The sequence below is a fragment of the Ictalurus furcatus genome, chromosome 7 (genome assembly GCF_023375685.1).
Source record: "Ictalurus furcatus strain D&B chromosome 7, Billie_1.0, whole genome shotgun sequence".
NCBI classification, from domain to species: Eukaryota; Metazoa; Chordata; class Actinopteri; order Siluriformes; family Ictaluridae; genus Ictalurus; species Ictalurus furcatus.
In genome coordinates, this window is record NC_071261.1 from 21,429,076 (window position 1) to 21,443,422 (window position 14,347).

Genomic DNA, 14,347 nt, shown 5'->3' on the forward strand with positions numbered 1-14,347 from the left:
GTGGTGCTCTTGTCACCATCGTAGTAACTCAGGTAGCCACCTTCTAGTGTGCACCAGCGTTGAACCATGTCTGCAACATAAAGACACCATCTTTGTAAGAGACTGAACAGTTCATAATGATGCCACTAGTAATTATGTTAGATGTTTGTAAAGTTACAATCTTAAAAATCAAGGTGTCAGAAAAGGGTCTCTAGGGCAACAACACCGTAGACCAGGAAGTTAATTAATGGCACTTGTGTAGCCCAGGCAGAAACGAGCCTGCAAAGTTCTTTAAAGGCTTAAAATATTAGTCGTTAATTTCTCTGTTTACTTGGTTACTCCTCCCTTCACCTTAATAAAAGCACCAATCCTGTCAGGTAAGGAAGCCACCAAAGTCTTCCTGTCAGGGTGTAAAATTGAACAAAGTTTCATGCTTGTGTCTATTTCAGAGTTCTGCCTGCTGTTACAAATAATCCTGCACTTTTTCTTACTAACTGAGGGCTGGTGATTTTGCAGGCCAGTCAAAGTGACCCAGTGTTCCATCAGGCTCATCTAACAAGTCACACACAGATGTGACCCTATGCACCCTATGGTTGTTATCCTGAAATGTGGGAGTGTCAGTGGTGCATTCTGCTGTGACATGAAGCTCAAAAGGCTACAGAATCTGTCCAATACACAGACAATCTGATTTGATTTTATACACAACGTGTAGTAAATTGTTTCTCTTCAACATATTGGCTACCCTGGTGATGTTGGATAGTAAAATACTAATGCTTAGGTTACTATAGTATCATAAGTGTAACTGATAGAACTGGTTTCATTTTAACATTTTAAGATCTGGAGCCAGCCATTATATTACACTAAAGCTGCTAAAATGTGAAAAACAGAGTTAGTAGTGCACTATAGACCATTAAAAAAGTTTGCCACTGAGCCATGGAACACACTTTTTGGTTCTTTGAAGAAACTCTTGAAAGAGGGTTCTTTCAACCCTCTTTAACCATTTTTATGGGTGCCACAAAAAAATGAAGAAAACTGAAGAATTTCCAAGCATAAACTTTTACATTTAACAAAGGCTTTTCATGTTATTCTTTACATAACTTCCAGTTATTATATATGGCTCACTCTGGCAGCAACAAAAATGGCTGAAGTCCTCATGAGGTACCTCGAGTGATTTGTGTCCATATGTTGATGTCCTTTTGAACCAGCAAGTCAGTGTGACATTGTGCTGGACCGCGTGTCTGATTTACACAACACCTAATATCCTTTGAGTTACGCCACAATCCATATCCAAGTGAATATAACATTAAAATGAGAATATCCCCCCAAAATTTTTTTGCATTGTTTTTCTAGATATACTATTGTATTGATCTCAGTAACACTAGCCTAATGCACACTAAACAATTTTTGCCCCCATTTCCTGGTTGCCAAATAATTTTGGGGCTAGGTGACTACCCTGCCCCAGCTCTGCGACTACTAACTGAGCGCTCCAGCAGAGAAGGGTTCAGCGACAAAAATTCACTCAGTCCACAAGCTAACATCAAGGCTCCAATATTTCTGGTAGCACACATCATAAAAATACCTACTTTTTTGAACAGTAACTCCAGTTCTCTTTGCTGAACAGAGAATTCTCGCTGTCCACATCTCCACAACCAATATGTTCTCTTCATTTCTTTTTTTTTTTATTCCCATACAAAATAGTGATAAAGTCACGATTTTAAATCACGATATATAGCACTAGCATTTATTTTCTTGAGAAAGCAAGGGATTGGGCATGCTTCACTCCAGGAGAGATTGTGTAAGTTGTGCACATCATCGTTGAAAAATCGTGATGTGTATGCACTCCTAAATCCAACAAATAACTGACTGCATGCAATTTAAGTCATGTAGCGTAAAAAGGCTCAGCAGTTCTGAGATTTTCAAAGTCATGTTGTATAAAATCGGCTTAATGGGCATGTACAAAAAGGTCTAATACACCCATTTTGATTTTATGGGCACTTTAAAACGATCATGAACAGATGAAAGTTTGTTCAGGGAGCCCAAAAGCTCCAAGTTCTTCTGTCATTGCTCTAATTCCTCTATTAATAAAGCATGCAGACTGAGGAGAAAAAAAAATCTTTCATGTAAAAAGCTGAAGCATCTTCACCATTTTTAGAACCAACTATTATGTGGGTGCATTACCATCTTACAAGCATCAAGTTCACCACAGCTACTCAATTTTAGATTTCAAAGTCATACACAAACTCCCATCTGTTCATTTCTGTTCTATAGCAAGCAGACCTCTTCTGTCATCAGACATGCGTTTTCATTTATCAGGAATATGCTGATGATCCACTCCTGAATAGAGCTTAATGACACAGAGAGAACGATGGTTTAAATAAATGAGCGAGGAGGTGCTGAATGTCTTTCTAAAGGTGCACTGGGAAGCATTTTACACCCAATGTTTTATGAGCTTATCATAAACTGAATGCAAATGTTAAATAACTGGGAATAGCTATCCTCATTGCATCTCCTGTTGCTGTTAGGAAGCAGAGCTACCTCCCATCCAGTCCTATCAAAGCATCATAACATTAGCGCATGCCCTTAAAAACCGCAATGGAGACTATTCTTCGGCTGAAAGACAGGGTGAGAAGGAGAGACACAGAGATGATGAATGGTAGAAACTGAGCGAAAAAGAGAAGGGAGAACACAAAAGTGACTGGCACAACAAGTGATATTTACAACGTTTCCTGAAGCAGAAGAACAAAAGCATTCATCAGCAGCTCTGTGGTGCCACAAATTAACAGGTGCAGAGAATGAAAGTGACAAAAGGAAAAGATTCCAAGTGATGACATTTGGAAAGTAGCATACCTGTCACCAAAACAGGAACACAAACAGGCACATCCACACTCTTTCAACAAACGGAAATAGATACACTCTCATTTGCACCGTCTCACATGCACACATTCGTATACGCCATACAAGGGACAGATGGTATTTCCTATCAACAATCATTTCATTTGGCTGTCTTGCTATATCTCCATGTTGCAGTTTGCAGTGTGTGGTATTTATTTAATCACCTCATAGTCAGTATCCGTAAGTATATCTCCCACTCGAAATGGCACCAGGAGCAATTAAAAACAAAGGCTGGATCACTTTGCAGAATTATAATGTGCAACAGGCCACTGACAAAGATGAAGTATGGTCAGACAGAAGGTCATTTTATTTTTTGTACTACAGATGTGTTAGGTATAAGAATCAACACATCTGCAAGAAAGAGATAACTGCAAAATAAGAACTATGGTATCATACAGTGAAGGAGTATTCAACTACAATTTTTAAAGTCCCAGTTACATAAAATTTCTTGCCTACAAATCATGCATCTCAATCAGCTCCCTAGGTGGTGAATCAGTATATTGTGTACACTACATTTCCAGCACATGACTACGTACTCGCATTTTAAAACCTCACCACTGGCATTTATCAACAACAGGCAGGATTGATGTCATTCTGACATTAAATATTATATAAACTTGTTAACTTAATCACACATATTTCGGTCATGGTACTTCAAGCAGGATCGTAAGCTAGCTAGTGAATTTTTTTTTTTAATCATTAAACACTTAAAAGTCATTAGACTCAAACAGTATGTCAAATAAAGTTAAACGTAATCATTTGAGAGCCACAACATCGATAACAAGCCACTTACATTTGTAGACGAAGTTGGCTGAGAGGTCGTCCGGCATTTTTTTTTTGAGCTGAGAGGCTTCAGAAAACATGACATCATTTCCAGTTAGGGAGCATAGTAAGCATCGATGCTCCCTGGTTTTTGAAGTGCATTGTGGGATTTTTTTTAGGGAGCAAAACTTCCAGTGCACTGGAAGGATTTTGCGATTGAGACAGCCCTTAAAATGGCCGACTCCCTGATCGGTGCCCTGACTACTAAACTAGGGAGCTGATTGAGACGCACCCAAAGTACCTAACACAACTGAATAGCATATATATGAATAACATTTATATGAATACACATTAATGATTTGTTTATGGCTATAAATAAGACAACTGAAGTGATGGTTGTGTTTTGTTTCATGGCAGAGCTTCACATTACCACTTTTGATTAGCCCCATGAACAAATGAGATGTCTGTTTAGAATTTGACGAGGAGAATATCTACTTTTATGTTAATGTTATGATTAAGCTTGTTAATGTTATGTTCACCATCAGACCAGAGATTGTTCAGTAAAATTAAAAGTCTGTGAAAACTCTCCCCTTTCTGACCTAATGTCTCTCGCCCTGTAGTCCATCTCTCGGCTATAGCTTTCAGGCAAATAATTTACATAATTTACAATGCATATATGATGGGCATTAACACAAATGACATTCTGCATAATCCATGGTTATAGTAAATGGTCTGCACTTATATAGCGCCTTTTTTTTTTTTTTTTTTTTTTTTTTTAACCTTAGCGGTTCTACAAAGTGCTTTACACTGGTTCTCATTCACCCATTCACACACACACACACACACACACACACCAATGGTAGCAGAGCTGCCATGCAACTTGGGGTTCAGCGTCTTGGCCAAGGACACTTCGGCATGTGGAGTCATACGGGCCGGGAATCGAACTTCCAACCCTACGATTAGTGGACAACCCGCTCTACCACCTGAGCCACAGCCGCATGGTTAACATGAGATGCTGAACTGTGACTTTTTTCCATGTGTTTATTGACTCTGCTACAGTAGTTTTTTTCATGTACTTGGTTTGGTCCACCAGTTGATGATGGTTTGTAAGTAAAGGACCCAAAACCTTCAGCCTCATAGAAAGTACTTACTGATATCACTGTAAGGGGAAAAATGATATCTTAAAGAATTTTTTAGTGTATTCCTGTGCTGAGGGTCCTGAGTCAGGCCCTTTCTTTGTTTTTTTTCCTCCTTCCTTACCAGTCAATTCTAAAAAGCATTGCTGCCAACAGGAATGCAATTACAATATAAGATTAGGAATTAAAAGCTTGAACTGGTTTTGTGTGATAACAGGAGAGTTATCACCTCTTCTACTCACTTCTGGTACTGTGTAGTTCCTACACACTGAAGTAAGAGGGGATCAGAGTGGGAGAAGCATGCTGGGTAATCAGAAGGTTATCAGGGTGTGACTGACAGTTTGATAAGAGTGTAGAGTAGTTTGATCTCGCTCTACTGGCATCAATTCTCAGGTTCAGTGCTATTTCAAGTCCATTCTAGCAAATCACATTCTGCAAACAGGAAAGCTCCGAGACGGCACATCGCAGCCTCTTTCTGATAAACGCTGGTGGCCGTTTCGATGGATTTGGTTAAAAAACAAAATAAAACCATAAATAAAACCATGTCTTTAGGCAAATAAACCAACTGATATAAACTTAAAGCCCTATCTCTGACTGTTAAAAAGCATGGACACTGGGGACTTCTTCCTAAAATGTTAATTAAATGTCTCTTTACAGAAAACTTCACCACATCATCAATTACATGTTTCTTTTAATCGGTTTATTTGGCTCATTTACAGTATAAATCCCTGTGCAAGTTGTTACAATTAGAAAAAAATAAATAAAAAGATATTGCATTAGAGTGCAGCCTGGACTAAACCATGGTGTTAATTAAGCAATAATGCACAAGCAAAAGTGCAGTTATACTGAATACCGGCATAGCTGTGATTTGGCCATAGATAATCATAACAGTACCAATATTTATTATAACTGCACAACTGTGTGTGATATTGCTTTTGTACAACAATTTTATAAATATTCTGGATACAATAGAGCCAAATAGCCAGATAGCTGGCTAGCACACATTGATTTGTACATTCCCGTTATCGGTGCTTCTGGTAGAACTGGTGTCACTTCTTCCTTTTCTTCATCTTCATCTGTCAAGCATTCATATTTTAAGACAAAATTTATATTCCTGACAAATATCGTTTGCCAACTCTACTTTCGAACTAGGAAGTGGAATTTTATGTGGCGAACACAGACGAGCATCGTGATACACACAGTGGTACGACCCAGTGCAGAAACAAATTAGTGGACCAGAACTGACTGTTGTATGATATGTAATCATAATGTATGTAAGCATTCCACTTATCAGCATAGGATTTTAGCAGCAAGCGTGTAGCAAGCACTCAACCAGTGATGCTGGGAGCATTAGATAAACCATAACCCTAACCTGGATAAAGTGATAAAGGATCAAATTAATAACGATTAGTTATTACTAGCACAATGATAATGAAAAGCTCTAAAGTATAACGTTGAATAGCATCTACCCTCTCCCAATTGGTTAAATGCAGATACATTCATTTGCATAAAGCTGAGCTCTGCTCAACATTCCCCACTGTCCCATTCATGCCACTGAACTGAATAAAATGCACCAAAGCACAGACACAAACTTGCAAGTGGATATGTTTTCTGAGACTTTGTCTCTAATAACCCACTCTGGTCAATGTGCTGCAAAGCACAGCTCATAATGCATGCTTCTTAGGCTTCATCAGCAACAACTAGCATAAGTAGGTCAAGTCGAGCCAAGTGGCTTTTTGTTGTCATTTCAAACATATTCAGCTGGTACAGTACACAGTGAAACGAAACAACGTTCCTCCAGGACCATGGTGCTACACAAAATCCACATGAGACGACATAGAACTAAAAAAAGACCTACACGTTCTACATGAAGTACACATGTAAACAACACAACTCAGTACAGTAATTAATAGTGGTGATTGAAAAGAAGTTTGAAAAATGTGGACTACCGACTATAAGGAGGAGATCCCATTTCACTGTAAATCAATGCACAGGTCCTCATCAAAACCCTGGAAACCACTTCGCTATCCAAAGCAGCATAGCACAGAGCATCATCTCCACTACTTGTGACATGTGAAGAGAGCAAACCTCTTTCATCACTACATAGCACAACGGGACAATAGACAGCATGCTGATGGGTTGTCTCTTGTATGGGACAGGGGCTCTTTCCCATTTATCTTGAACCTTCTTCATAAGTGTTTCATCTGCCAATGATCTGCCCAGAGCATTCAGATAACCACTCGCACCTTTCTCACAGGCTCGTTTTCCCTGTATATCATGTGGCATATGGTCCTTTGGACCGGTTGGACCACAATTATCAGACCGTAACAGTAACAGAGACTGCAGCTCAAGTGTAGTTTTCAATTCAGTGTATAGCACTTTAAACAGCACTGTTATAAAGTAGTTTTACAGAAATCTGGACGTAGTTTTAGATCCTTAACGAGAAAGCCAGGCAGAGGGAACAATGTCGAGGAAAAAAACTATTCAAAACAACATGAGGAAGAAACCAGAATCAAGAGGGAACCTATCCTCTTCTATACACCGGATAGAGGGATTATAAATCATTACTCTTCCACAGTTGTATACTATAAAGTAATGTCTGTTAAAAGGATGTTCAGAAAGAGCATGAGCATAGTCTTCGATACAAGTCTACAGTATCCAGCTGAAATTATTGACTGAAGCAGGGGAGAGACCTGGGCAGGTCTATTGGGAAGTGCAGTCTTTATGCTATCCATGTGGGAGCATCCACAGCAGCGGTAAGTGCAGAAGTTCTGCACAGAAGTAGAGCATCCGGATGAATCAGGAAGACCTCTGGAGGGCAGGAGGAACCACGGGAGTAGAAGTGTGTCAGGATCAGGCAGTAGGAGTAGATGTAGTTTTCTCATCTCTCTAACATGTTGTGTACTAGCTGTACTAATATTAACATATGTCGAGTACTTAACCCTTATTTTGTTTTTTTCTTGCACCATGGTCTTGGAGGTACAGGTATGAGTGTGCACTGGTATTTAAATAACCAGTTAACCATTTGAGGTGTCAGTATTCAAATACTAATATCACTATTTGAATGTAGAAGAAATCCCTTAATAGTCTTAAACTACTATGGACACAAATTGGGTACTTGCAATACTGCAGATTAAGCCCCAGAAACGACTCTATACATGCAGCATGCATCAGCCACTCACAACGTTTTCCATCATCTGCTACACTTGCATGATGCATTCATTTTTTTCTTTCGTTCTTTCTTTCTTTTTTGATTTCCCCCATTTTCTCCCAGCTTGGTCTTGCTAATTTCCACACACTAACTAACCCTCCTCCTATCCCACAACAACTACCAGCCTAGGAGGCTGAAGGCTCCCTCCGAGGCCAGCTGAAGCCAACCTCTGCATATTTATCAATCTCCTCTATCCGCTCTCTTCTGCACACAAGTTCACAGACCTCAACAATTGGATAGTGTTGCTTTGATTAACAGGAGATAGAGAGAGAATGACCAATTTTGCCCCCACTGGCTCCCGGTCATGAATGCCATCGTCAGAAACCGAACTCACTGACTCTCCTGATGATAGGGTGAAAGCTTTCCTGTTATGACCCTCAGGAACCCTATGGAACATTCATTTGTGAATTTTTATTACATCTTATTGAAAATATCTTCTCATTTTAACTGATGCTACACATTTCCACAGTAGGCTGACAGGCTGAAATATTAAGTTAACATTCACGAAAGCTTTAGCTGTGCATTTTCTTCTTATGCATTATTTCTCTGTGTTACATCAGTCAACCACAAACATGTGCACTGCCACTGACAGGAGGTACATTTAATTGCAGTTGACAAGTGGCACTTGATTAAATATCCGTTTCCCCTAACTGAATATCCATTCGTTAACCCTTATGAATATCCGATTAAGACAATTAAGTGGAAGCAGCAGCTCTACTTAGAGGGGCGATATTTCATCACACAACTATATACATGTATATGGATGCGATGACAACAAGAAACATATCCAGTGGAAATAAAAAGTCTACACACTCCTGTTTTAATTGCAGCTTTTTGTGACTTGAAAACCAAGATAAAATCATGTTAGATCATTTTCCACCTTCAGTTGAAAAGAACAATATTCGCAAACACATTTATGACTAAACCATATCAATTATGTCAGTGAAAGAATAACAAAAAAAAAGCACAATCCTTTGAATACATGGCCGCATTTATATTATTTTCATGTTTTCAGACATGCTGGAATTCAGCTACCATGGCAACATTTCAAAGCTATCCTGGGGGAAAAAAAACATTAACTCTAACTCTATACAGTTATTCTACAATAAATATACAGTAAATACACACAAGTAAGAGCATGATCATACTTGCACACTCAATGTGTGCTTAAAATACACCTAATACAATATTTAAACAATATTTAAACGAGCTTACAGAGACTTTCTTTGCTGAAGGTTCAATCAAACAGAGTATGGTATACGTCAAAAGAGGACCATCCAGGAAATGCCTCTGCTTAAAAGCACAAAACACTAACAGAGTCAGTCAATGAGAAAATAGCTCGCTTTTAAGTTATTTTTGATGGGTGTGCATGTTTTTATGTACTGTGTGTGTGTGTATGTGTGTGTGTGTGTCTGTCTGTCTGTGTGAAAGCACTGCACCCACACGGGTGTACGTTCGAAAAATACTGCATGATTTATAAGGGGGCAGATGTGGCTGCTTTCACTTCATCCAAAATAGACCACTGAAATAGCACTTTACATGCTTTTGTGACTGACTCACGGAAGTGACTGACACACACACACACACACACACACACACACACAATTTAAATCCACTATTTAATCAATAAACATACTTTAGACGGCAAAGACAATGGCAGTAGCAACTAGAGTCCTTGATACAAAAGTATTAGCACCCTTCAATATCTGTATAAAAAATTAAAAAATAAAAGAATAAAATGTGTGAAATGTTTGCTCATTTCCATGAAGGTTGCCAATCCAAACAAGGATATCAGACTTGACACACACAAGGCCATGGGTAATACATTTCAAAAGCAATGTAAAACAATCTAATAAAACAGCCCTGCAGTTTGTGTACATCCTGGTGAATGTTAACAAGCGGCTCCGACTGAGCAAGCTCAGAGACATCAGACACACTGATGAACCTGAAAGAATCCATGTGCAAGAAGAGAGAGAGGGAGGTATGATTAGATGAGAGGAGGACAGGAGAAAATCACAGGGAACGGAGCTGCAAGAACTCTGACCTTGTGAAGAAACCACTGAACAGGAAACGAGGAGAGAAAAGAGAGAGAGAAAGAGCGGAGATAAACACAAACTAATCATAAATTAGAGGTTTCGGTTCCAAACCTGTCACTCAATTTAGACGTGCTGGTGTGCTTGCAAGCATGAGTGTGTTTAAGAAGTTTTTTCATACCATAAAATTGCCGTTATATATAACAACTGTAGAATTTTTTCCTGGGGGCGTGGCGGTGGGGGGGGGGGGGGTAACTTAAAAGAATTAACTGGAAGCCTTCTGAAAAGCAGCCAAACATGTCTTTACTAAAATCCTCAGAAACTCCTTATTAATTATTGAGAGCAGGTTTTATGCATAGAGCTCCCAACCATTACTGAAAAAGGCTTTGAACCAACCTGGGTGCACAGGCATAAAAAGAAAAATAAATAAATAAATAATAAGCCGTCTTTCTCTCTGTTGGAAATGTCAAGCAGCACTTCTTGTCGGATTAATAAGTTGAATTACGCTGTTTAAGTAGTGCCTTAAAAATGTTCAGTAGAAGCACTACACTTAAGCCGCCATTACGGCTACTTTTGAATGCTTGTTTATAGTAGATGAAAGAACAAGCAGTTTATCAGCTGTGGCTTTCACAAAGCCAGCACGGAGGTTTTAATCTCGGCCACTTGCAGAGGCCAAAGTGAATAAGAGGACGACAAATAAGAGAGACACAAAAATTGAGAGCAGGAGTGCCATATTACAGTTCATAGCAAGGAGGAACACATTTCCTCTTCAAGCTGTTTTTTTTTTTTTCCATATTCAACTTGTGCTTCATTTAGAGAATATTATGGCACTGCTCCGACATAACACAAATGTTCTTTCTAGCTCAAGGGGATTCAACTAAAATTTCTGAAACTACCTTTTAACGCTTAGCCATTAATGATTATTTCGAGGTTATGAATAAAACACATGAATTTCAAAGTGCTCATGATTTCCTTTGCGGTGTTGCATCACGTTACCACATCTGACTAGCAGTGTCTGAGCTCAGGTTTGAACTCGAAGCAGAAAAATAAATGCATCTCTGTCCAATTTGCTTTTCCCAACTTTACTTTTCTTTTTTTTTTTTTTTTTTTTTTTTTAAACAGTACTTCACTAATCAGATCAGAGAGGGAAAATGAAATAAAAATGAAAGTATTTGAAAGTCTTCCCTTTCTCAGTGAGCTGCCTTCAGCTAAACATGTTACAGCTAAATTTAAACATGTGATCGGATACACCACAACAGAGGATCTGCGACAGAAGCCATAATGTTTAACATGAAAAAATAGGCCATTTTCTCCATATGTAGATTGTTTCTTCTACCATCGTTCTGAGTTCATAAATCGAGCTGCTTAAATACGTCAACAACACCTGGTAAATCAACCAGTCAACAACACCTGGTCTATTAATGCTGAGTTCGACTTACATCAGAAGATGCAAGTCAGATGTTATTTTCGACCTCCTTGCATTCGAGCTAATCATCTATCTAGCCATGTAACTGTGAAGAGTGATACATATTTACTTTAATCAAAACAGTGAACTGAATTGTGCTGTAAAAATGATGACGCATACATTTTTTGTGATTCATTTGAAATATTTAAAATGTTAACAATATTAACGCAATTAACACAGCTGCATTTTCTTTACTTCCTGTGGCGGCTGACCTATGATCTATGACTTGTGCCCCCAAACTGAACCATCCTGGCTAATGATGGTAAGGACAAGGAAAGAGTTTTAGGTGGAAAGTTTCAGTTTGAAAAGTTGCCCAACGGATCTTTGGAGAAAACAAAAGCAATATGCACAGTCTGCAAAGCCGAATTTAATTACCACAGTAGTCATTCGTCTTTGACATATCACCTCAAAGCAAAACACCCTGCGAAACCATCTCCACAGGGCCTCGCCAATCTATATTACAGGACTGTTATACTCGTGGGTGAATAACAAAACCTGAAAGTGACAAGGTAACTGATGCTTTGGCTAATTGGATAGTTAAAAACACTTGAACTTGGAACACATTCTTTGTTTTAATGATCCTAAGCACACTAACAAATCCACAAGGAATGGCTCGAAGAAGAAATGGAGGGTTATGGAAAGGCCTAGTCAAAGCCCGGATTTGAATCCCATTGAAATGTTGTGGGGGGTATTTGAAACGGGCAGAACATGCAAGAAAACAATCAAACATCATGAAACTGAAAGAATATTGCATGAAAGACTGGTCAAAAATTTCCAGCAAGCTTGGTGCCTAGAAGTTGTTAATTCTGCTAAAGGGGCAATACAAGCTTCGGAGATTAAGGATGCACTTGCTTTTTCCACAGAAGAATATCACATCTATTGATATTGCGGTTGAATAAATGATTGAAAAGGGTGTTTTCTTTGGTTTCTCCTAATCGGAGGTCCGAGTTCACAAGCTTCAGTTGAATTTTCAGCATTCATTCCTAACTGTTACAGAAAACATATGGGCTTCACAGAAACTGAACATGGGTTCAACTTAAACACTTCCAGCAATGTACACTTTAAGCAAGAGCATTTCTTTTTTGAGAGAGACCTACACTCCACCCACTTCCCAATGTGTAGTCTAGCTGCAAGAACCACTTTCTTCTACATTCACAGGTAGAAGAAAGCAAAAGCAGACAGGAATGCTGTAGCAACAGCAAATTCCCCTTGGGCTGCAATAAGGAGGGATCCAGAGAAAGGAAATGCTCTCAAGAGGATAGGAGCCTCCAGCTGCTCCTGCTATCATAGTGTGAGTGAGCTGAATATAGGGCCCTTCCTTTACCCCAATCCCAGGGGAGAACTCTAAATTTACCCCTCTCTCTGTAATTACCAGCGGGCCCAAAGCCCCAGTCCAGATGTTGATGAGTAGCTACAGTGAGACAGAAGAGAACATAAGGAGCGAATAAAACTTTTAAGCTCTCTAAAGAGTAACACCTTTGTGGAAATGATGTGCGCTGATGTGTGTAGTGCCTTCACCAAACGCTGATGCAAGAGGTGCTCTCCTACAAGTTCTTTTTAACTACAAGAGTAAATGAAGAGACAAAGCAGCTGATGTGTGATCAGCTTATGCTTAGGTGTTGAGGTAAATAGATAAATACATGCGGAATCAAAAGTGGTGAGTACCCTTTAGGAAGAACAGGAAGAAATGATTGAGTTGGGAATATGGAATGGATATTGCACACGCAATAGACCAGGATGAAACCTAATACAAATCCAGGAAGAATGCCAAGTGAGAACAGATATTAGTACACTGCATTTTAGTCTTAGTATTTTAGTTTAAATCAACTTTTTTTTAATACTCTAACCAAGGAGTAGATACAAGTGAAGCAAAACATTTTGTTATAATGTTTAGTGAATTGAGAAATTGCAGTATCATATGACAACAATTTATACTAACAGGTTTACTGTCTAATACAGGTTTGGAGTGGTTTATCTGCCTTTAATAAATCACACGTAGAGTCCCATTAGGATCCCAGAGCAATCAGTTAATAAGTTCCAAAAAATGTTCTTTATTTAAACACTAGTCTGTATTAGTCTGTAGCAATAATAGTGATTAAAGTGTAATAAAACAAACATGAGATGTTCCAAAAAATGGTTTGGGAGCATATGTTATTGGGAAAAACTGTAATAGGAAAAGTGTAATATAAGGGAAGCAGTAAGAAGACACAGCGGATGGATAATGAGGTATCCATGGCAAATGTGAATATTCTGATCAAATCTTCTGTAAAATCTGCATGCTTGAATGATACAAAGCCTGGACACTAAAAGTAAAAATATGTTGATATTGTACTGGGTTTTGGGTGTGAAAAATGCTGGATGGAGTGGAAGGAAAGCAGGACAGTTGAGTGAGAGGGGAGGGATAGTTGGGTGGATGGATGGATTCACCATGTCTCTGTTTTTTTTGTCCAGTAGAACTGACCAATAAACGTGTGTGTGTGTTTTGTAGTAAGTGCCAACAGATGGTCTTATGGACTCACCGTCTCTCCCTTTTTTATCCAGCGTGCTCTTCAGCATGTTGACCGAACAGTAAAGAAACCCATCCATGAAAGAGGAAATGTCTACTGAAGATCTGCTGTCACCTACCATCTCCAGCTTTGCAAATTCTAAGAAAAAAAGGAGGGGAGAAAAAAAGAAAAAACCAAAAAGGACAGATTAGTAATAATCCAATAAAGAGTTGAGTGCTTAAGATCAGTGTGTGTGTGTGTGTGTGTGTGTGTGTGTGTGTGTGTGTGTGTGTGTGGTGTAAAGCACAATTCAATCCTCAGTGAGTCAGTCTTAAACCAGTTCGTTATTCTCTACTGGCTTAGGTTACAGCACAATCACTAAA

General features: G+C 38.9%; 1 protein-coding gene across 1 annotated transcript in view; it reads right to left on the reverse strand.

The window, feature by feature from the left end:
- Nucleotides 1-14,347, reverse strand: part of arap2 (ArfGAP with RhoGAP domain, ankyrin repeat and PH domain 2) — an 82,565-nt gene that overhangs the window by 30,995 nt on the left and 37,223 nt on the right. Inside the window, exons 14-15 of the mRNA XM_053630122.1 lie at nt 13,998-14,123; nt 1-70 (exon numbers count right to left, since the gene is read on the reverse strand). The exon at nt 1-70 is cut by the window's left edge and continues 75 nt beyond it. Coding sequence (XP_053486097.1) covers nt 1-70; nt 13,998-14,123 — 196 coding nt within the window. The remainder of the gene's footprint in view (nt 71-13,997; nt 14,124-14,347) is intronic.